Here is a 23766-nt window from a genome sequence, read left to right on the forward strand (position 1 = left end):
TTTGAACATGGCCTTTAAACTGTCATATATCCAGAGGCTTCTAAAAATATATAACTTGCCAGAACTGAGCTAAACTCAAGACACACTCATAAATTAGAGCATAAGTCAAGTTCTGCTCCGGGGATGCCTCAGCTGCCTACAGTACATCTTTGTAGTATTTTCTCTGGATCAATGTGAGTTCCCTGCATTCACAGATAATCTTTACACATTGCCCTTAGGGTATATCATGATCATGGCCTGGGCCAGAGATCTATCCATGCACAAAAAATACTGAAAACACATTCTTTAAACATCAGTCATGACTCATGATAAGGATTATGGCATCTGTTTTGGTGTTATTCTAGGACATGTCAGCGCTCAACAGAATAATGATACGTGATCTGAACATATTACGAAAGAATGTAAGATAATTGAAAAACCCCAAGGTGGAACCACTCAGGATTCAACTTTATTTCCAGCCAGTTTAAAACATTTTTAATTATAGGAACCACTGGACAGAGGAATGGCACACTTTCACTATTATGCCCAACATGCATGGCAGGTGCTTAGTACTTCACAGATTTATGACTTTGTCTTTAACAATCAATATGAAAAACCTGAGCCAATGAGACCCCCCTGGGCCCCATGTAATTGAATTTCAAATGAATTGTAGAAGAACACAGTGTGTGTTTGTGTTTGCAAATTAAAATGTCATCCATCCAAGAAGAAATTGTCTTTCTGGAAACTTATATTTCATAACAGTCTTATTTAGAATCTGATTATTCCACACTTGGTCAGTTTATGTAAGTAAAATAATAAATTGCAAAAGTTCCCCACTAACAGCACTCTGTGCTAATGGCACTAACGGCATCTGACATCTCACAAGCCTCCTCTGCCGCCCCACTGGCTCTCTCCAAAAAAAATGGACTCCTGCTGATGATAAAGCCTTTACAGGGAGCACTTCAGCCAGATTAATGTGAAACCTTCCATAAGCACCTTTAGAAACCTAAGTTGTATTTCATCAACCAAGACAGCGAGATAAACAACAGTGTCATTGCCACGAAAAGACAAGGACAGGGCCCATGGTATGAGAGAAACGAGAACAGACTATGGGCTACTACTAATAGATAGATAGATAGATAGATAGATTAGTTTATTCATCCCCAGAGGGAAATTATTATGGTAATACTACACAGCTTACATTTGATACTGTTAAAGAACGGAATGGAATGGAATTTTTAGGGCCTGTGTCCACCAAACATGTTTGTTCCGTCTATTTCCTTTACTAATCTCATCTCAGTTCAGTGCTTACAGTGCTCAGAGCCCTCAGCAGAATAAAAAGGCCCCGCTGCACTCAGGGAGCTCCCAGTTTATAACTATTTCACTTTTAGAACAGCGCAGGGATTGTCAATGTCACCTCTTTTTTACGCAAAAGATTATTTTGGTGGACACAGGCCCTTAGTGAAGCACTTATGCTGAGATAGATTCATCCTAATATGCTGTATTTACTTACTGAACCCTGATTCCAAGACAGGAGGGCTAAGCAGACAAATCAGCTCACCTGAAAGATAGCGATCCATGCATAGCCAATGTTGTCAAAGTTGATGGCATCCTTAAAGGGGTTGTGCTCGCCGGCAGAGCAGTTGGTGTAGTACTGATTCCAGTTGACACAGGTGGTGTTGTCAGTGCCGTTGAATGCTGCCATGTCCAGGGTGCACTGCAGCTCCTCCTTGTACAGATTGGGGATGAGGTTGCAAAGACGCATGCCATTCTCCCGTGGCTGGGAGCAGATAAATGGACTCTCATCATCGTTTTCTGTTCGATAGAATTTATCCACGCCCTGTGGTCTATATTTGGAAAGACAGCAACCCTTTAGATTCAGCCAAAACAATTTCATGCTTACTGTTAATTTGATGTTGCACTCAGACCTTTTTGCAGAACTATATGATTTTCTTCCATGGTAAACTCAGGACAGTACCTACTTCATTTCAAATTCACGCAAAGTGACTGGCAGGCCACACCCCTAGCGCTCAACTCAGGTATGAATCTGTTCCTGGTCTAGCATTGACACAAGCAAAGGCCACAGTTTTAAGAGTGTCCCTATCTAAGATTAGTGAAAACATATCCACCCTGGTCATCTTATTATTATTTGAGGGTTTGATATCAACACCTTGCAGATTTGTCAACACAGCCTCAGGACAGGGATGAAATGCAACAAAAAGCATTGGCTGGGATTGTTTATTTTCTTCACTTTATGTTTATGAAAAAGTTATTATGTAAGATTCAAACATAACTCCATCCATCATCAATGACAGTCAGTTTCTCTGTGTTGGATTTACAGTACTCATTATGTGAGCTAAGGACTTTTACTTGAAGTATACAGCAAGGCTTTTGCATGAGCTTTCTCCTCCTGAGTCATACATTCTAATCTCCTCGTCCTCAACCATGTTTACAGTCTACTCCAAACTCTGCATGTTTTAGTGTTTCGTCACATTACACTGTATTCTCCACGAACACAGCTGAAGTGCTATGCGTTACCAAGCAAAATATCTGCTTTCTGTCAGTAGCAAAAAACAGCACATCCTGTCTATTATTCAGAACCCTAATGAGGACACACATTTCTCAGTAACGGCCCCAACAATCCATCATGCTTCTGCTTTGTGTTGATCATAGAACATTTTCACCTCAAGCACACTCAAGATTATTTTCTTTGCCTTATTCAGATGCTTTGGATGTGTGCGCTGTACTCACAAACTGAAGTTCTCAGGCACGAAGCAGCGGTTGCGTAGCAGTCCAGCCCAGAGCTGTACTCCGACGATGCCAAAGATGAAAAAGACAAAGAAGCAGAGCAAGAGCACATTGCCCAACATAGGGAGCGTGTCCAGTAGCAGGGTCACTAGGATACGCATGCCTGTGAAGGAAACAGTGCAGTATTATAACTTGCACATACAGTACACACAGGCACAGACACAGGCACACACACACACACACACACACACACACACACACCCACACACACAAACACACACATACACACACACCGACACACATACACACACACACATACACAGGCACACACACACACACACACATACATACACACACACACACACACACACACACATACACAGGCACAGGCACACACACAAACACAAACACACACACACACACACACACACACACACACACACACACACACACACACACACACACACACAACGTTAAAGACAAGGCATTGGCTTGGCAAAGGCAATTCTTGTGAAATGTTGTAATTATGATCCACTATGAAATAACCCAGTAGAATGTCTCAAAAAAGAACATTGAGATTTTTAGCATAATGCAGCAGGTTCTCACTACTGTAGTCTGTATGTCTACCAGAGTGTGCATGACTACTGGACTGCAGATGTGGTGTCCTTTGTGTGGGCATGGGTTTGTTTTGTACAGGCACTGCCTTATCTGTCCTGAAAAGCAAACTTAAAAAAACTAAATTGTCTTCCAAAACCATAATTTAACATTATTTGCATTGCAGCATGAATATTTCACACAAGTTTGACAAAGGTTTGCTTATAACTGAATATGGTCACTGGACACAAACGTGTGTTGGATTAAAATCATGGCCTACATCTTTAACTGCCACACACATACTGTATACAGGTCCTTGAAATTAACTTGAAAATAGCGTTTTAGTCATTGGTATTCCTTTGCTTTCTTATATGATGGAAAAGTTGAATGCCATCTAACCATACACAGCAATGTGCACCTGAGCTTTCTGAGCAGGGGGTAATACTCAATAAAAAGTCAAATACTCTCACCAAATTTTTGGTCAGTGATTTGACCTGATAGAGTGGCAAGTTTGACCCAGCACATGATTTGGTTTGAAAGGTTCATGAAAACGGTGACTCCCATAAAAATATTCATGTTTTAATTGAGACATTTCTGGTGGGTCACTGGGTGGAGCAGTTTAATACCCATAGTCATGCCCCTTGTAATAAGAAAATTAAATTGGTTGTCATATGCGCATTTTGGGAACCAGTGATAAGAATGAGCCATGGCCAGCAATCTAAAATATGGCAATGACTTTCAGAATTAAAAAGATCTCTGACTTAGCAAACACCTTTCCCATTGGGAACTAGCCAAACATATCTACTCAACGTCAAAGCTGTAGTATTTGCTTTTACAGTTGGAAATGTAACTTGCCAATAGCTACATCACAAGATTGACCTGTTTATTTGATTAATATTTTTAGCTGCATCTATATTGTCTGGTTATTGTAGTATATAGTAGTTGTGTTGTGCTGTGCTCTCTCTGTGTCTCTTTGATCCTCTCTCTCTCTCTCCTGTCAGCTGGCCTTTGGGTCTACTGGAACCAGGTGTGCTCGTCTGGAATTCTCTTTCACCATCGGTGCATGATGAACAATGTTGGGGATGACAACCTGATGGAGACCTTTTCACACAGATTTTCTCTCCCCTGCACAATACGTTTTTGATGATGATATGTTTGGGCGCATGCATTTCTACTGTGCTTGCTGTAGTGACTGTTGTGCTTAGAGTGTGTTCAACAGTAGGCTATGGTGGTGCTCCGTTTGCTCTTTTTTCTGATGCATCATTGGGGCTGTGTTCAAGTTCACTGACTGCCATTATGAAGCTCAAACCTCAAATTACATTAAGGAAACAACACTTGTGAGTTCAACAAAACCAAGAGAACAAAGAGTCCACACAAGGTTCTTTGGATCTTTTCTTGGTATTTCAAAGAACCCTGTAATGACCTTTGTGTTTTCACATTCACATTGTCCCCAATGGTTCTCCACACTGATGTTCTCCTGTTTGTCGTTAGCTAGGGATTGAGGTCAGGTTTTCTGCTGTGTTTGAAGAGTTTGGTCAAAGATCCTTGATTACTAGCTCCGCTTGAACCCTCTCTGGTTTGGTTCCAAAAATCTATCTAAATGAAGACAAATTCATTTTCATAAATATTTTTTTGTTTGTTTCCCAAGTGATTTCAGTGGAACTGTAATTGGGTTATTGTTATTTTGTAAGAACACAACTGCAATTTGTTTAATACACAATTAAATAACATATTAATTACTGACTTATTAATGTTTTCAAAAATGAAGATGTAGTGTTTTAGAACCAAACTCTTCATTTGTCTTCATGTAGAAAGATTTTGCTTCAGTATAATATACAGTACTTCCGGTACATCATCAGCACTTGGCTGAGATTATTTGACTACCATATGAAAGATTCAAAGGCTGAATCACTTTCTGTCGATTAAAACTGGTTACCTTACATTTGGTTTTGTTTGGTTTTAATCACAAGATCACCATGTACCTCCTGATGAAAAAAAATAGTAGATTTTAACATATTTAATCTCCAGATTTCTGTGATAAGAAACACAACCAGGCAGGCAGACTATTGTTTCTATTATGAATGATCTTGTTTGCCAATGTTGAAAAATCTTCATGATGTTGCTCCCCAGACAGATGAGCCTGTCCCCATTTAATCTATGATGGAGTCTCAAGGGATTCCCTTTGGAACTCTACGCACACATCAATATCCTCTGAAGTAATTTCAGCTCCTCACCTTTGATCTAGGCTCATTTTCTTGGGTTATGGGTTTCTTGCTATCACCTTGTTATGAGTGAGAAATGGATAATGATTCCAACAGTTTTAGAGAAATGTTTTAGGGGAATTGCTCTGCTGTGCTAAAGCAGTTTTTAATATCTCTTAGTCATAACTATTTTCCATTTCAAAAGCTAACTTAACTCTGCTCTATCTATATAGCATTAATAAACAAAGCAGTTAATTATGTAATGCATTGGCCTCCTCACTCACCCCTGCATTTCCCAAAATATGAAATAGCAATTACGATGAAATGCTCAATCTTCTACTAATTCAATAATATTGAAAAAGGCTCTGATGAACAATGGGACAAAGCCGACCTTATTAGAATTGGTCAAATGTGAGGCCATACACCTCTATAATAAACATTATTGATCCATAGACTTTCACTACTCAGGCTTTCTATCAATCTTAGTTCTTTCAGGTTGACTGGCCATGCTTAAAGCAACATCCCCCTTTCATGTTTCATTCTATTCAGCAAACCCTTATAGGCTGTTTTACTTTACAAATGCATGAACTAACTGCCCCTTTTCACTCTTTCAGTTGTACTGTCATGGTTTGCCATTCTCTCATGTTTTCAAACATTTTCCACTTTCATTGCCTCTCCCTTCCACTCTCCTTATCATACTGTAGCCACAACTTTAATGCTTTACATACTAATCATGTTTCAGATACACAGCTTCCCCAACCCATGATTCCTCTCTGCAAAGGCCACTCCAATTACTTCAGGGCCGCACAAGACCATCATCATTTCATCACCCTTGATTTTCAGTGGCCATGACATCACTTTATCATTCCAAACAACAAGGTAATCAAGCAGGTGGGCACAGAACTGTTCAATTAACCTCCAGCTGTCCTACATGGTAGCACCTTCTCACATTAACATCCACATGCCAAACACATCCATTATGTAAGTATAAACAGAACAGTAAACTGAAAATACAGAATATTGTAAGAATAAAATATAGTATATTGTAATAATAGTATATTGTAAGCATGTTCGAGAAACATGCTTACAATATACTATTATTACAATATACTATGCAAAATCAAATTGTAGAGGAAATAGACACTAACATTTAAAAAGCTCATGCTCACTGGGGCCCAGGAGCTCATTTTGCTGTTTGGGTCAACTCTTGTAAAAGCGGATGTAGTGTTTTTTATTGGAAATGTGATCTCTGGTAATCGAGCCAAAGGTAGAGCAAAGTAGTGTCTAGGGACTTAAAGGAAATTCCGGTTTTTAGCACTTTAAGGCCCTTTTCTGGTTTGTTTTGGATGAACTAGAGTGGTGGACACTGAAATTTTGACGATTGGTCCTGTCTCGACTTTTCTGACTCGTTTTGAATCGCCTTTGACTGCTCAGGGTGGCTGGAAAAGGGCATACTGCAGGCTACTCAAACATGTCCTAAAACAACCCTTAACGTTCGTTTTCAAAACTGTGCAACTCACAGAGTGGTTAGTGGAGTTCGTTGACTATTAAAAGCAAATATATCAGCGCAATGTATGATTTCCAGCCGTCTTATTTGCTAGGCCTATTGTGGAACTATTTATTCAGACACCTTACAACCGTGTATAAACTTCTGCTCAATATTTGAACCTGAAGCATAGACAGTGGCGCAATAATATCAACGTGCAATGAGTCTTCCAACAGAAATCAATGGGATTTTACGAAATGCGAAATAAAACACGACAGAAACTGTATTTCGCTACGCTACTTGTTTTGGAACATCAACGAACACCACTAACCACTCGGTGAGTTGCACAGTTTAAGTAGCCTACGGTAAGTACAGTATGCCTGTTGGCAGCCACCCTGAGCAGTCAAAGGCGATTCAAAACGAGTCAGAAAAGTCGAGACAGGACCAATCGTCAAAATGTCAGTGTCCACCACTCTAGTTCATCCAAAACAAACCAGAAAAGGGCCTTAAAGTGCTAAAAACCGGAATTTTCCTTTAATGTAAAATTGCACTTCAGCACAAACAGGGAATAACTACAGAGGAACACAAGTCACAAAATTGCTGTCATCAAAATCTCGACTAAATTGAATCACATAGTGTCCGCCCAAACATTGCTTTAAAGCTAATTATTAGGTTCATGTAGTCAGCACCAACAACAGACATTGTGCCATTATTAGCTGAGGGCAAGGGAGAGAAACCTGCTTGGTAGACAGGGTAATTTCACAGTAAATAAAAAAGGTGACTCCTCTCTGCTTGAAGGACTGTGAGCATGTGTGTGGCTCTCTTTATAGTGTCCCTCATCCTGGCCAGTGGCCTGTGTACTTGTGGAGAGAAGAGGGAAACGTAATGAAGAGGAAAATGAGGTGCACATCTGTGGCCCTTTAGAGGAAAAGGCAAGGCAAGGGTGGAGTGGCTAATAGTTTACTGAAATTCCAAATAAATATTTAGCAAGGACCATTTGATTGCATACAATTTTATCTATATGTTATAATAAATATTATACTATACCAACCTACCTGCAGCAGTTGTGCTTAAGTAATATTAATGTCTGAGGGAAGAAATACCTTCATATTCTGATTAGCTGAAATCATAATTAAATGTTGTATCAGTTTATATTGTTGTGCACTAACAGAATGGAATGTGTACCGAATGTAATAGCTTCTAATTTATACCCGGCTCTTGGTAGCAACTAGTCTCTGATTTTAATAATACAACAAGACACAATCTAATGACACCAATCAAATCCACTGTTTACACAGCTATGGCTGTGGGTTTATGACTAGGTTTGCTAAGAGCTGCATTCTACCCTCATTTTTTTCATCATTTATCATGTTTCCCTCAAACCAAGAGACAATATCCTTTGAGGACTTGCCGTACTAGTTGCCAGCATCAAGTCACACATGTGTTGTATTTGATGGAATATTTCATAATGCAACAAGAGAGCATGTGCCTGTTTTGTAAATAAATGATGTATTTATTACTGGACCATATACTCACTGGGCACTCGGTTGATGGCTCGAAGTGGCCGCAGGACCCGAACTGTACGGACAGCGGAGAAGCTGACATTCTGCAAGTTAAGGGAGTACTCTAGCATCCTGCAATAAACATGAGCATGAGCAAAATCAGTACAACTGCTGGATTTGTTAATATAATTATACATGAAGTACAAGTACTTCCATACAAGTACAAGTATACATGCAAGTCCTTACAAACACAGGGCAGAACGTCCCTGAAACCCGTATGTCTTTGAGGACATCAAAGGCTCTTCCACATCTAGCAAAAAACATTCATTCCATGTAATGTACAGTATATACCTTCTATTCAAAAGTGCATACTGCATTTGAACACTTCAAGGTGTATACTAAATAAAACGAGTAAAATGCATGGTAGCGGGAAAGACAGCAGGGATGTCAGTGTTCAAGGTAGTGAGGCATTCAGGCATGAAAAGTGAAACCTGTGATCAAAGGAGCTATTTCTTCTCACTTGTGCATTTTCAGTTGAATAAGAGAACAGGGGCATTTTATCTAGTTCATAGATGACTCAACTTTTAACTTTAGCTGTCTACATTTGAGTGAAGCAGGAAAATCAGCAACGTACCACTAATCACAACACTTCTTCAGAGGAATGTCCAAAAAACAAACACATATGTGCATTTGTGCGTGGGAGTACACACATACGCACACACTCAAACACATGCATGAGCAGCTGCTAGGCATATGTGGAGCTTGGATGGGAGCACATGGAGGAATTCCCACCTTTCAGCAACTCTAAAAATGTAGCCATACTATGTCAAGGCCTGTTGTTTTGTTTTGGAGTTTTTGTCAGCAGCTGTCAGTTAAGTTGCCATAACAGGATCAATCAAAACACCTCAGATATTCAAACTCAATTCAAAGGACACCCTGATTAAAAGAGGACCCACTTGTCAATTTGACTGCATTATTCATTACTATGCAAACCAGATAAATAATTACTGAAAACACTCTTCTACATTAAATCTCTCCTGCATTATAAATAAAACTGCTATATGCACCAATGCAGTACATTTCCTATAAATGAGTGGGGACAAGTGTGAGAAACATTCACAGGTGATATACCAGATCTCAGGCAGATAATAGCACAATCTTGTTTATGAGGGTGATTCTGGATATAAAAAGAACATCTGCTGGGGCAGATAAGCCGAGCACAAACAGAGGTAGTAATCAGGAACATACACAAACATACATTTGGTTGAGATACAAATCCAACATGTCTGTCCTCTACGACATAGCACTGCTGCGAACACAATCTAGCTCAAGTAACAGCCCCCCACCCCCAACTAGCACCATTATTGTTGGCCTTCATTAACAATACAATACAATATCTATTTAGTGATCCACTAAATAGTTATTACTTCAAACAAGGAGACTATGTTTTTGGTACAGTTTGCTTGTATATTAGTCAATCCATAGGCAGGATTACGTAAAAACTACAAGAAACTTGAAACTTAAAATATGAAACTTGTTGGAAAGTTGCAGAATGGCCTAAGAAAGAGCCATATGAATTTTGGCCCAGATCACTGGGTGCATCCATGCATTTATTTTCACCTTCGCTAACATTGTGTGTCTTGGCCTTAGCAAAGGCCTGAGCTTTCCCAGTGTCCCTCTAGAATTTATTCTGTTTCTTACATCTTAGACCTGTTCCAACTACCTAGGACACATCTTCCACCTCATTTTGTATTTTTCCAAAAATGCAATCTAGTTTAATGTGAACGCATTTCCACAACAGACTCCACCTCAGCCATCTGTCAGAGTGCTAATAATTAGGCTGATATCACTGGGTCTTCTTGTCTGACATTAGCATGTTGTTTCTTGCTTTTGGAAAATGAAGTTCAGAATGGCATTTTTGTATCTGCTGGTCACTACTTGATATTAATACTGTATGTCCTAACTTTTAGTTAGATATTTAAACATTTCAGTTTTAAACCCTTCACAACACCAGTAGCCTAATCTATTAAATGTGATGTTTTTCTTTGTATTCAGACTGTACACTCGTCCCTGCAGACAAAGGCCAGTGATTATGTTCGCTATAATTCTGTCTGTGTCATAGCTCCTATTGTCATGTTAGGCTACTTGAAAGAAAAAAATCCTGATCTATTGTTTTTGACCTATCTATCCACCTACCTACCTATCTATAATCTACTGCCAGCCCAATTCTCTGACCTGAGCTTCCACCACAGTAGCGCACCTATTATTCCTACTAGTCCACCCAAAGAGGCTAAAACCAGGCCTGCTTCAAGGTCCTTGGCCCTGGAGGCAGTGTGGTTAGGGATCTGGCTTTTCATCAGCTAGCATGTAAGTGGAGCAAGTCTGAGTAAGAGCCTAACCTCCTAACCCCCAACACTCGACAGAAAGAGGGGAGCTGCCCTGGACACAGAGATCATATTTGTGTATTCTTTTCACATTTCTTTTTCATTGCGTATCTGTCTCCATAAGTGAGTCACTATAACAATTGCACCTATATTAATTACTACATTCAAACTCATCAGACTGTGATTACTATAATGACTCCACCTCTGTTAGTGTTAACAGCCATTTGGAATTAACCACTCAAATGTCTATTCCTTTGCCAATTCATGCTCACTAAATATTTCATGCACCATTGATAAGCCTATTAGTTCTTCAGCTATCAACAGTCAACAACTACAGGGGAAAGTAGGCTGAGGGTAAAATAGGACAAAACAAGCCTTTTGTCAGTAGGCTGGAGCCTTTCTGGCCATGAGAAATGTGTGTGCTACCACCCTCTTCCAATGTGTTTAAGCATTTGTTCACATTGCTACATAAAAGAACATGAAATAAGGGCATAGCTGGACAAGTGATAGAAAAGATGAAATTCTTATATCACAGAATGAAATTAAAAATGCACATCAAAAAATGAAATCCCCTGCATTCACTTATTCAAAAGGGTTTTTACCGCTGTCACCGAAGATGTCTCCTAACTTATGACCAGCACCTGTCTGACCTATCCTCTGGGTGCCATCTCCTTCAACTCCCTTCGAGTCATTTCACACACGCCGGCTTCCATAACATACATCATTAGTTCATAACCTCTACCTGGCATGGCTTAAAGCAGGCTCAAAACTAAATGTTCATATAATTTGATAGCTGCAGCCCACAGGAAAGGAAAAAATCTCTTTTGTCTGTTCTATTTCTCCTAAACGTAAATGTGCTCAATTTAACATCAAATATGAGATTTTGGCCATTTTCTTGCATTTCTTAATTCAAACTTCTGAGAATTAGCTCTTCTCTTGTTTCAGCAAAGTCTGAAACAAGTCTGAAGTTCTAATTAAGATCCCAAAACTACTACACTTCTTCTCCATCTATTCATATTGCTCCCTATTTCTTCAAAGGGTTATTCAAGAGAAACAGGTGAGATCTCAATAAGAGCTGTTTTATTTATTGCGAGACAAAGAAAAGACATTTTTCTCTGCCAGACATCACTTACTCTGACCATTTAAAAACAAACTTCACTGAGCCTCAGATCTGAAGGGGATGGGAGGTTGTTGAGAGTGTGTAAAGGAAATGGCCCAGAACACCTAGTCAATCCAATCAGTGCTCTGTTGTTTTCATAAATGTCCAAGATAATATGCTATGGTTAGGGCTTTGGGTAGGACCAGTGAAATGCTGCACTGCATCCAAGTGTGCAACTTGAGACTACAGTAACTTCCAGTGTATTAGCCACACCGTTTATAGACCGCATGACCGCAAAACTGTTTATTAAGTGCAGTGCCAAATAGCCTAAAAAATCAGAATCAGATCATGCTTTAATGAGAAAGAAGAATGAAGAAATGAAACACATTCTCATGTATAGCCCGCCTCTGTTTAGGAACTTCATAGCTGAGGAAATGTTGCAACATCAATGTACTGTATAAACCTTGGTTAATAGGTGGGAGATTACGGTAAACTTCGAAGTTGCCCACAGGCAAAAGAGGAATGGCACTAATTTTAATGTTTCTATCTATTATGCTGTGTTCTCTCATTCCTTACTCATCTAACATTCTCTTGACCTGTTTTGTTTTAGTTTGATGGCAGATACCAATCCTAAAGGAAACAAAAGTAGGTGACCAAGACACACACTGCATGCCTGCACTTACAGTACCTCCCTGCTAAAGTCATAAGCTGCTTTTACGGGCTCTTTGTACCCTGGTAAAGATAGCTTTTCTTCATCAGAACAGTGTCCTTGCCTATGTCCTTTACTATTTCATTTGCATCAATACTATCTGCACGTAACATCTGCCATAAATAGCTCTCAGTCAGACAGACAAAATAAATCAAATGGACAAGTAAAGTGATCCAGATTTCTATGTCTGGACATTTTCATTCTTCAACATTTCTAGACTTCATGTATGCTGGATAATTGGTAGATCTTGGTGAGGTGAGTGATGCCCTTAACCCACTATTACCAGGATATCCTTTTCGGTAATCACTACTGTTACCCTTTATCAATGCAATTCATCAATACTAGTGACCATAATCAACTTAATCAATCTATTAATGTATATAAGGCCCCCTCATGTATAATTTCCCCCCATCATAACCTATCATTAAGAGAAAAGAAATGGTGCACACCCAAACATTTGAAAGAGTGCAAACATTCGCTACTGTACATTGTCACAGAAAATAGATGCTATTCTATTCAATATTTTGTTGCTGGCACAGGTCTACGAAAGCCCACAGCACCAGGACATCTGTCGCCAACATTTTTTTTTTTGGAGTGACACTAGTCGCCTGGACTGTAAATCAGCCTTAGGAAGTGCGTGATTTGACAAAGCTAACGCTCAGTAAAACGCTTCATATCGCACCTAAGCACCAAGAGATATGGAGGTAATGACAGGGCTATGGCTATAGCAACCATATAGTAAGAACTTGTGACAGAAGTTTGGGTTTTGATTTAAGAGAAGATAAATTAATATATTGCAAGACCTGCATGGTGTAAGTAGGATCATGGACTTCACAGAGTTTGGGTAGCAGGAAATAATACACTCAGGTGTATCAGAACTGTTTAGGTTAGTCTGTCTCCAACTGATATCCTCCTCATGTGAAGGACATCAGGGAGTATGCCTACGTAGATCAGTACGTTTTCATGCTTCCAGCAGCTTCCCCATATACTCATGTTATCATTATTGTTGTCTCATTTTAGATTTGTGCAATTGCTGACTGAATATACAGAAAACACCTATTCACCTGAACACCTACACCCAGCATCTGCTGAGCAACACAAATGCACAGTGCCAGAGAGCAACTTACGTAACACATTCTCAGAAAAAGTCATCAACCATATATTCCGCCCTGCTGTAATAAAAAGGCCTAAACAAAAACTGATTTAATCAAACTGCCAAAAAGGCTTGCCAGATTGATGCCACTCTGCAATCGTCTTCTACACATTGGCAGACATCTGTGTTGTATTTACACGTACTGTATGGCCAATGTGTTGAAACCATTTCCTGAAATCATCAATATTTATCAACACATGACCTGTGGCCGGGGATGCCCGGGACACTACAAAACAATGTGGTTTAACAAACTGTTAAACAATATGAGGTCTGGTGATTGCTTCTTCATCTGGCCGGCGGCCATGATTGTGATTGCATCTCTGTTATTATTCTGTTAGACAGTTGGTGTTAACTTTAAAATACTAACCGATGTGTTGCATGTGTAATTGCAAATGTGGGGACATCATTTGCTTGATTTAAGGAATTAAGAGAAGATATAGAGAGGACACTTACCCGGCTAAAATGATGAAGAAGTCTAGTCTGTTCCATGTGTCACCAAGATAACATTTTTTTCCAAAGATTCCCAAGGCCACCATCTTTATCACCATTTCCACAGCAAAAAATGCAAAGATGAAGTCATCAAAATCCTACACACAAGAGGGAAAGACGCAACATTCATATTCATTTGTAGTCAGGCTAAGCTACAGTACCTTGACACACAATTACCAGTGTCCTATGTATATTAAGGTTTATGTGAAATCACATTAAAGCAGACCACATCATACTTACATTTACACCATACATTGTCTTTGACAAACAAATAATAATAACAAAACAAACAAAAATATTTGTTTTGTTTTTCCCATAAAGTTTCCTCTCTTGGTCCAGCATAGCATCCCATTGTACACAACTTGTAAGGTACAAATTATGTACAAATAGATAGATAAATTATAGAAGGATAAATGATATCCTTCAAAATGATGAGGTGAGAAACTCTTTTTAAAAAAACACTGATCACATTGGTTACTAGAGCAGGACACTCCAGTGAACTGATTAGTGGCAGTTGGCAGTCTGCTTTGCATAGGTTGAGGATTTCTACTTGTTTATTCATCAGCAGACACTCGGGCCAGCTGGTACCTTTGCATGATGTCACCCTTGGTGTAGGCTGAAGATACAGCAGTAGGCTGGGAGACCAGTCCCTCAAGGTCAAATCTCATTGTCTAGGTAACACACCTTGTGGGATGTCTCACCAGCTGGTACAACATTTGGTGAGAGTGGCTTATAGAGGGGAAACCCCTTCCTGTTCAGATACTGGCGAAGTGATCAGTGCCAGCTGGAATTGGCTGTAACTATGCAAAATGGCGTAGGAGGAGGCTGGGGACTGGGAGAGATGAGAAAGATAGGAGAGGGGAGAGAAAAAGCAAGCTGTTGCCTGCACTATGCGACAAATTTCAGTGAACAACCATATGTGTTTGTGCTTATGTGTGTGTGAGCTAGTGTGTGTCTGATCAAAAGGTAAGCCACTGTGTCCTACCAAGCATGAGTGACTGACTGTACCACTGTACAAAGTGTCTGTGTGTGGGTGTGATTGCTTATGCTGTGTGTGAGCTGTTATGTGCTTCAGCTGTGCTCTCTCAAGAGAACTAATCCAAACATTGGGTTTCCCTCAATGCAGTATACTTCCCAGAACAACACTAGACACTAATCATCCTCTCTCTGACTGCAGTGGAAAGTGCCACGGGTGCACAAGTGTGGTTTAGGGACTCTAATGTAAAGTGCTCATTCAGATGGCAACATATCAGAGAACATTCAGACAATTTGGTGCTGATACCCACAGTAGGGGAATTACAATCAGTCTCTATTATCTTTAAACATACCTCATATTAAGTCGTGTAGTAACATGTTTAGCACAGTATGGTAGGTCTGAATAATGAAGCAAACGTAGGTACTGCCTTTTTGAATTCCTTTTGCCTTGTGAGTGCAGACAGGCATAATTGATTGCAGAGTGGTGAATGGCATGACATTGTTTATTGTGCTTGCTTGTCTGCTCATCATAGAAAAAAGGAGTCAACACCAAAAATATTTAAAAAGAAAAGCACATTGTTTTCACAGATTTGACACTTACCTTTCTGATAAAATATAAAGAAAAAAATTAACAATGGTAAATAAAAAAAATCGGAAGATTTGCTAGAGTTGTTTCAGGTCAGGTGTTGATATTGGTTATCTACAGTGACTGTTGGAACACAGTTGCATGATATGGACTGTCTCATCCGCTGGGTAAGATAAATAATAAAGAACATACGTTTTAAAACAATCTCTGTCCGCAGAGCTGTTTCCTCATAACACTGTAAAATTGGATGAGCTGCTTGCAACACAGTTCAAGATAAAAAAAAATACGAACCAACACCTTGAGAGACAAATGGTGTGCTCAGCCATGGAAAGAGTTTGGGTAACGACTAAAGAATTCTTCTGCCCTGTGCTTCATGATTTCAGTTGAGAACCCCTCTCAAGGATACCAAACACAGTCTCCTTTGCATATCTTACCCGGCAACTGCTCCTCCCAAAATCTCACTTTCTTCCACATGAGCATAAAGAGGTAGCACCTCACATCTATGATAGTCAGCACAGAAAAAGCCTGAGGACATTTCCTAGCTTTCCACTAAAAAAATTACCATACACTCTATACATAATCTTGACTGCAGTATATAACAACATCTACAGAATAATGACAAAGCTCTTTTCACAATAGCTATAAAAAGCAGGGCAGAAGAGAAAATAGAGGAAGTCTTTACCTATGCCTGAGTTTCACTGAGAGAGTTTCTAGGACCAAGAACAACATATAACAACAAGTAATTGTAGTATAACAAGTATAACATCTTCATGATGACTATCTGTCACATATTGGAATGATCCAAAGGTTACCTACATATGCATGTATCCAGTTTTTAAGGCTTGGGACTTCAAAATTGTATATACACTCTTCCCTCATACATAAAACATAAATGCCATATTTATAATTTCTATCAGTGTCTATTTTTGACTCAATCTGGACAAGCATCACAAGAAATCAGTATGGATTTAAACATGATCTATACATGCATGTGGTACTTGCCTCCTAAATATGCAGATGGAGAGTTAATGAAGTCACAGTGAGAGTGATCAGTCTCATGAACTCTCATCACTCACATTAGCCCAGATTAGTAGCATCTAAAGAGGACACATACTGTACTGTAGCTCACACTCAATACTGCAGAGGGGAGTGAGTTGAAGAGTAAGAGCTGATGATGTGTGCTGTTGTTGGAGTGGGGGCGGATCAGAAGTAGGGGCTCTGGCACACTCAGTCTTTTATTACATTGCCTCAGATACCATTACTCCACCGAAGGCATTATTTCTGGCTCAGCAAGAGGTTAACCCGAGTCATGCCAGCCCCCTGGGAGCCATCATCCAGACAGTGATGGGAGAGGACTGCATGTGTTTGTGGATTGCCTGTCGGATGAGTCTCTCTTCTGCTCTCCCTCTCTTGACTTCACTAAAATACCCGTGCCAATTTCCATGTGATAAGAGGGGAGTGATTTGATCACCCATCAGAGGAGATAATCGCTGTAAACCTCGCAGAGCCCCGGGCAAAAAGGAAAAGACCTCCACGTGTCAGCTCCAGAGAGAAATAAAGTGGTGTGCTGCACTATGCCGCAGTACAAATTTACATGTTGACTTCCAAGCCAACTTGAAAAGAATACTTAACTCACCCTGTATAGGATATTCTACTGTAATAGAGTAGCAAGAAATCATGCTGTTTGTTTACAGACAAAGATAGCTGTGTAGTACTTGATACAGTTTTTTCTCAATAATAAAGGTTTTAAAAATGGATATTTATAGTTAAGCCTAAAATTGCTCATGCCCATGCCAAATTCGTTTATATTAGAGCATATAGGTTTCTTCTGCCTGCAAATAACCTCAGCATGAGACAAAATACATCAAAAAGATTTAACTTAAAAACAAGCTAGAGGGTCACCATTCTCTCTGTCATCCTGCATGATCATCTGGATCATGAACAGGATTCAAATGCTGAAATTTGGTTTCAATGCGCAAGATCGAGTCGACAGTCCGCCTACTTACAGTATGCATTCTGTCACTGTCACTCAAATGATGTCTGGAGCCAAGATGGAGATGCCAAATTTGCTCACTTCCTTGGTTGAAAGCGTTAGGGGAGCAATGAAATGCAGACGAATAGGTATACTAATCCACTACGCTGCCTGTGTTATGGATGGTGTCCCTCAGTTCAGCAGTATTTTTGGACTGCATTAAGCAAAGAATAAACAAATGGTTTCTAAGAAATATTTGTAAGATGAAAGAAAACATACAGACGAAAATATACAGACAGGACTTTTTCAGTCTTCTCAGACAAAATAACACTTTAACAGTTCTGATGAAATTGAGCTTCACATTTCCTATACTTTACATACTGAACAGAACAATCCATAAACACAACTGCTAAGATGAAGAATTCCAGGATTTTACCTGTGCAGCAGCATCAATGATTCTTTCCTAATTTCAGTTGCAGAAGTCGCAACTGTCAATCCAAGTTACTAACAGTCAACATTTAATGTTTCATTCCATCAACCACAATTCTCAGTGATCAGAAAGGCAAATAAACCAGAGATGTGATGTATTGTTTAGAGAGTAACAGGTGGGATTTTTGTTTAATACACAGTGACATCTCACAGAACAGTGGTGTAGGTATATCTAGGGACACTCACCTCCAGGATTTTGCATCGTTCCGAGTCACACAAGATATCTTCACAAGGATGGAACATCCCCAGGGTGACGCAGTTCAGCAGAATGACCAGCATACTCATCCTCTCGAACCACGTGGGAAACAGGAGTTAAGGAACATTTGATGACAGAGGTCATTCTACAACTATTTCATAAGTACTATATGGTGTGATGCTCAACACTTCTATCAGTGTGCATTGTTGTTTTTAATGCATGTCATCAACGGATGTTACAAAATCTGATGGACTCATGGCATCATGAAGTAAACACAACAGTAAACATTAAATTCAGTCAATAGCAATGAAAACAAACTTTTCCCACAAACCACAACCTAAACATCTCTTGGTTTTGTGAGCATATGGACACACTACTAATACCACATATTGCCACTGGTACTCAGTAAGTTGTTTCAAGATAGGACTAATAAGAATAAATTAAAAGGAGACAAAGATGTCTTCATAATTTTGTTTATCATTGTGCCATTTAATTTACTTTGCTCAGAACAGATCGCCTGCTGCACATTTATGTCTTTAGTCTTGGACTAGGTAATAGATCAAAAGATGCAGATAGCAACCTTTGTCAAGCAGCCAAAACTTGTCACCATGCTAACTGAATTAACAGAAGCTAATGCCCTGGTAGGGGGCTGTCTGAACACACTGGAACCAGACAAAGAACAGCTCATTTCTCTCAATTACTGGCAAACACATTATCATGTTATTACAGGACAAAGGATAAAAAAAACTGTTGAAAGAGGTGAATGCATCATTAAAATATTTCTCAAGGCAAAATTTGTGGTGGAAACCACAACAACAAAGTGATTCATATCCAAAAATTGTCATGATGAAAAAGCCAAATGTAAACACCCGGAAGAAGCACTCACGCTGTCCTCTCCATTTCAATTCTTCACAGTCCATTTGAGAGACTTAGGGTCAGATGTACCAAATCACTTGCAACTTGTTTCAGACATTAATTCTTTGCTATCAGCACCTTAAAATATGGCATGATATGTATGAGCAGACTGCACAAGAAAGTACATTTTGCCTCCAACAGGAGCGCTCGCTGCATGGCAAGTTGTGCTTTTCCCACTCATACATATGCATTTATGGGAAGGCCAGAGAAAAAGTGAAAGCTTTGTGCAAAGACATGAGAGGAGGAGCATTAACAGCGATGAATTAGGTATTCTAGAATATGTATCATAACTACGGGTGACAGCGCACATATTTTTTTTCCGTTGAAAATGTTCCACCTTTTAATGCATGTGTAATTTGAAGACTGCAGTTAAATGTGTGAATAGAAGAAACTTTCATAAACAATGGAATCAGTATCCAAAGCCCCAGTTTTGCTTATTTGTACCATGCCAAAAGCAACCTTTAGTTTTGCTTGCCTTTTTAATATCTTACTTTCGCTTTGTCATCCACTATGCCTGATTGATTCTGAATTTGTTTGTTTTGGCTGCACAAATAGCTAAATGGTAGAATTACTGTTCTGCATTATCTCTACAGTATGTTTGATGCCTTCTTAGCATGTGTTGTATTATTTCCAGATCGTTAAATATTTCATTCCTTTTAATGTGCTCCACAGTTGATTCCTTTTAACTGTGCTTGTGATAACTGCAAATTACATTATAGGAATGGAGAAAAAGCATCAACTGTGAGATGAGCTTCAGGTTTGGTAAATAGAAGTACACCTGCCTATCAGTGTTTTACTGTGAAAAAGAAACGGCTGTTATAACTGATACAGTATAATGTTGCCATAATCTGACAATGTTTATTTAATATGGATGACCACAGATACATCTCCCTTACTGCATTCTATTATTCAGTAAAACTTACATGAACTTTTTCGATCATGTTGACATTTTCTCTTCAGAGTTTCTCTGGTAGCGCACAGTGTTATTATAATATCACCGATGTTACTAAGGAAACAGGTGATGAGGCAATGAAATCTTTCATATTAGAATGTGAAAATGTAGTGCCTGTGCACCACTTACTGCCAAATACTGTAAATGCAACCAATGCAATTTGCAAAACATTTAGTTAGCAGAGTCAGACATGGTGAGGGTACACTGTATATCATCAAGGATGGTTCTAGTCTAAATCCTGCCCACAATATTGGAAAAGTGACACTATCCTTTCCTTAAGATTGAATCTTTTTTTTGAATTGGCTCTGCCATTCTAAGCTCTTGCTTCATGAGGCATTGGATTGGTTTAGATTAGAAAGTTTAAATCGTGTAAAACCTGCTAACCTATGCTAATCTTCCCAATCCATATTTAGGCTAAATTCTCCAAACATAACACACTTTTGCCTCACCGGGACTACCAAGGATCATGACTTAAGTTAAATCTTTATTGAACTCAATGCACAAGGACACAGAGCATTGAGCTCCACAGCTCTGCTGTAAATATGGTAGCAGCACTAACAGTGCTTAAATGTCATATCATTCTTCACTGATCACTGAATTATTCCTGAATTATTCCTACTCATTATCCACTAAACTAATCTCCAAACAGAGCTCAGGGCTATAGTGTATGAAGAGTTTAGATGCAAACCCTCTATAAACGCCACCTGCATCAAAAATGAGATATTGATGGTGAGTGAATCCTCTCCACACATACAGTAATATACGTTAATCAAATAATTTAGCTTTAAAAGCCTGCTACCACTCTCTTCCTGGTCTAAAATATCAAGTAATAGGCGATAGAAGCCTGATAATTTAAAAAGAAAAGTGGTCTGAGGGATTTAGAGGGTTTTGCATCTGAACTCTTTATATGGAGACAAGCACTATCTGTATAAAAATGATGAATGAACTGGTAGAACACAACATTATGTAAAAGAATGTTCAAACCAAGAACAAAATATCTTCAACATTTGGCTCCCATTACATGTCCAAAGCAACCAAATCATTGTGTTGAATCCAAAATTGTCACATTCAAAGTCGTAATATCCATATAACCACAAACAAAATCTCCCTCCAACACTAAGTGTTCCAACCCATAAGGTCAGAGGAACTTATAAATATATATCCGTAGCCATACACACAATCCTTATCTTGTTTTTCTTCCTCATTACGCAGAGATGCACACGAGAGTAGAACTCATTTTCTAGAGACAGTGGTCTCACTTAAAAGATTGTCACAGAAAGTGGGTTCATCATGCATACAAAAAGTGCCTTGACAAAACCCCTCACTGCCTTCCCTCCTCCAGCAAACATGCACTCTCACGTGTAAGCCCCACATGGCTCATGCAGCATTGTGAAGGAGTGTAGGTGGCTCACAGTGGAGCTCGCTCACAGGCGACAGCAGGATCAAAACCTCATCAACACCTCCTAGTTTATTTATGTGCAGGCAAATTCCCTTATGGGGTCTCTTCATGCACTGGAGCCTTTCTTGCTTCTCAAAGCAGGCAAGAAAGACTTTTCGGTCGTATATGCTGCTTGGCTACAGTTTCAGTCTTTTCTTTGCGAGCACAGCAAGGATTCTGCAAACTCCTGACATCAACTTCCAGACTAAAGTATCTGTGGGTATGTTGAAAGACTTACAGAAATGTAATGTTAGAAAATAGTTTAATTTAAGCCTCTGCTAAGACCTTAACACTTGCTTCATTGTCTGATGTCAGCTGTCTCATGGACAGAATTAGATGTAATATAGTGTTAGCCGTTTCTGGATGTATAATTCCTACACATCAGTCAACCAAACAGCCATTCAAAAGATAGGATTCATTTTATGTGGTGGATGACAGTGTGGTGGATTTTCACAGTTGAGTCTGAGACATCAAGCTTAGGAGGTGCAATATAGCTTTTACTAACTGGTCCAGCTGCCAACCACTCACTTGGCTTTTATTGACATGCTGTGGGTAACTTGACATTCTTGACCACAACGTTTAGGGTAGGAAGCAGTGTGCGTAAAATTTCCAGAATAAATTTCCAGGAATTAACAGCATTATAAAAATGACACTGACGTTAAACAAGCAATTCTGTCTACACAGCAATGTGCATAGTGCATATGTGCTTTGTTTATTAAAAGATTCATCTCTTATCTGATTTGACTTGATATTTACTCTATACTGCTCGCATGGCATTCATAAGAATCACTTTGGTAAGTCTGCATACAGTCATGAATAATGACACAGAACCTCTGCACTCAGCATGCGTCTTTAGGGTTTCCCCCGTGTATTGTAATGTATTCAAATACGGACTCCTTCACTTTAATTTCTTCTGGCAGTTTCACATTGCTGAGAAAAATGGGACTGTAATTTTTACCACTGCAAAACCCAACTACTCTAGTTGAATAGAGGTTGATTAGCTAATGAGATGATTCATTTTGGGGGGATGTCAGCTACCACTAATAAGTGGCTTTAGTAAAGGCCTAGTCTGCATATGTGTCACAATAATGCCTGCAACTTTACAATTCAGCTATGATTATTTTAATGTAGCATTGTAGTTTCTTGTGTGTAGGTCAGGAAGTGTTGTTTGTGTTTTCATTTCTGTTTATCTTACACTTCAACATAGAAAGAGCTAGTCTCTACCTGACAGAATATATGTAATGAGTCATATTGGCCTCATCAAATAAAAAAAAATAAAAAAAATATATGTGATATGTAATATGATTCCTCCACAGTACACAGTTTTAACTGAACTATAGATGAACTCAGGGTATGCCTCAGTATTCCTTCTGTACCAGTGGCCACATGGGGATTTCTCTTGCTCTCGTTAAGCCTGAATAAACTCAATTTATCATACTGCTGTCCATATTGGTGCAGGGAGTGCTTGGTTTTTGTGGTTGCAGAGGTGATCGATGGGTGAACGTAAGAACAAGCATAAAAGAAGACCCCAGGGTGTTTGTGTATGGCAAAGCAAAACAGCCTAAATCATAAGTGGGGATATGCAGATTTTACCATACCAACAAAACAAAAGATCATTCATACGGTGGATTCCGACATGGATATCAATCAATTACACACAATTTAATGCAAAATGCAATTTGCACCAACTACAAACACAACAAACCAACAACACAAACCAACAACCACCTACTACCCACCTATAATCCAGTATTCCTGTTTCATGAAATATCCCCCCCCCCTTTCTCTTTTCACTGTTATACTTTGATTTCTATATTCTTCATTTATTTTTTTCACTTCACTTCACTGTAGATTTTTGTTTAGAGAGAAAAGGCAAAAACAACTCGATGAATAAGACCG

The 23766-nt window shown here is 39.2% G+C and overlaps 1 protein-coding gene across 14 annotated transcripts in view; it reads right to left on the reverse strand.

Moving 5' to 3' along the window:
• The window catches only part of cacna1g (calcium channel, voltage-dependent, T type, alpha 1G subunit), a 155896-nt gene that overhangs the window by 70121 nt on the left and 62009 nt on the right, over positions 1-23766 (reverse strand). For 13 of the 14 annotated variants that reach the window (XM_042082577.1, XM_042082571.1, XM_042082570.1 and 10 more), the window contains exons 3-7: positions 18553-18664; positions 14309-14442; positions 8545-8642; positions 2731-2890; positions 1541-1826 (exon numbers count right to left, since the gene is read on the reverse strand). In XM_042082577.1, coding sequence (XP_041938511.1) covers positions 1541-1826; positions 2731-2890; positions 8545-8642; positions 14309-14442; positions 18553-18664 — 790 coding nt within the window. The remainder of the gene's footprint in view (positions 1-1540; positions 1827-2730; positions 2891-8544; positions 8643-14308; positions 14443-18552; positions 18665-23766) is intronic. The other variant, XM_042082569.1, reaches the window with a different exon arrangement.

This window comes from Alosa sapidissima, chromosome 24 (assembly GCF_018492685.1).
Source record: "Alosa sapidissima isolate fAloSap1 chromosome 24, fAloSap1.pri, whole genome shotgun sequence".
Classification (NCBI taxonomy): domain Eukaryota; kingdom Metazoa; phylum Chordata; class Actinopteri; order Clupeiformes; family Clupeidae; genus Alosa; species Alosa sapidissima.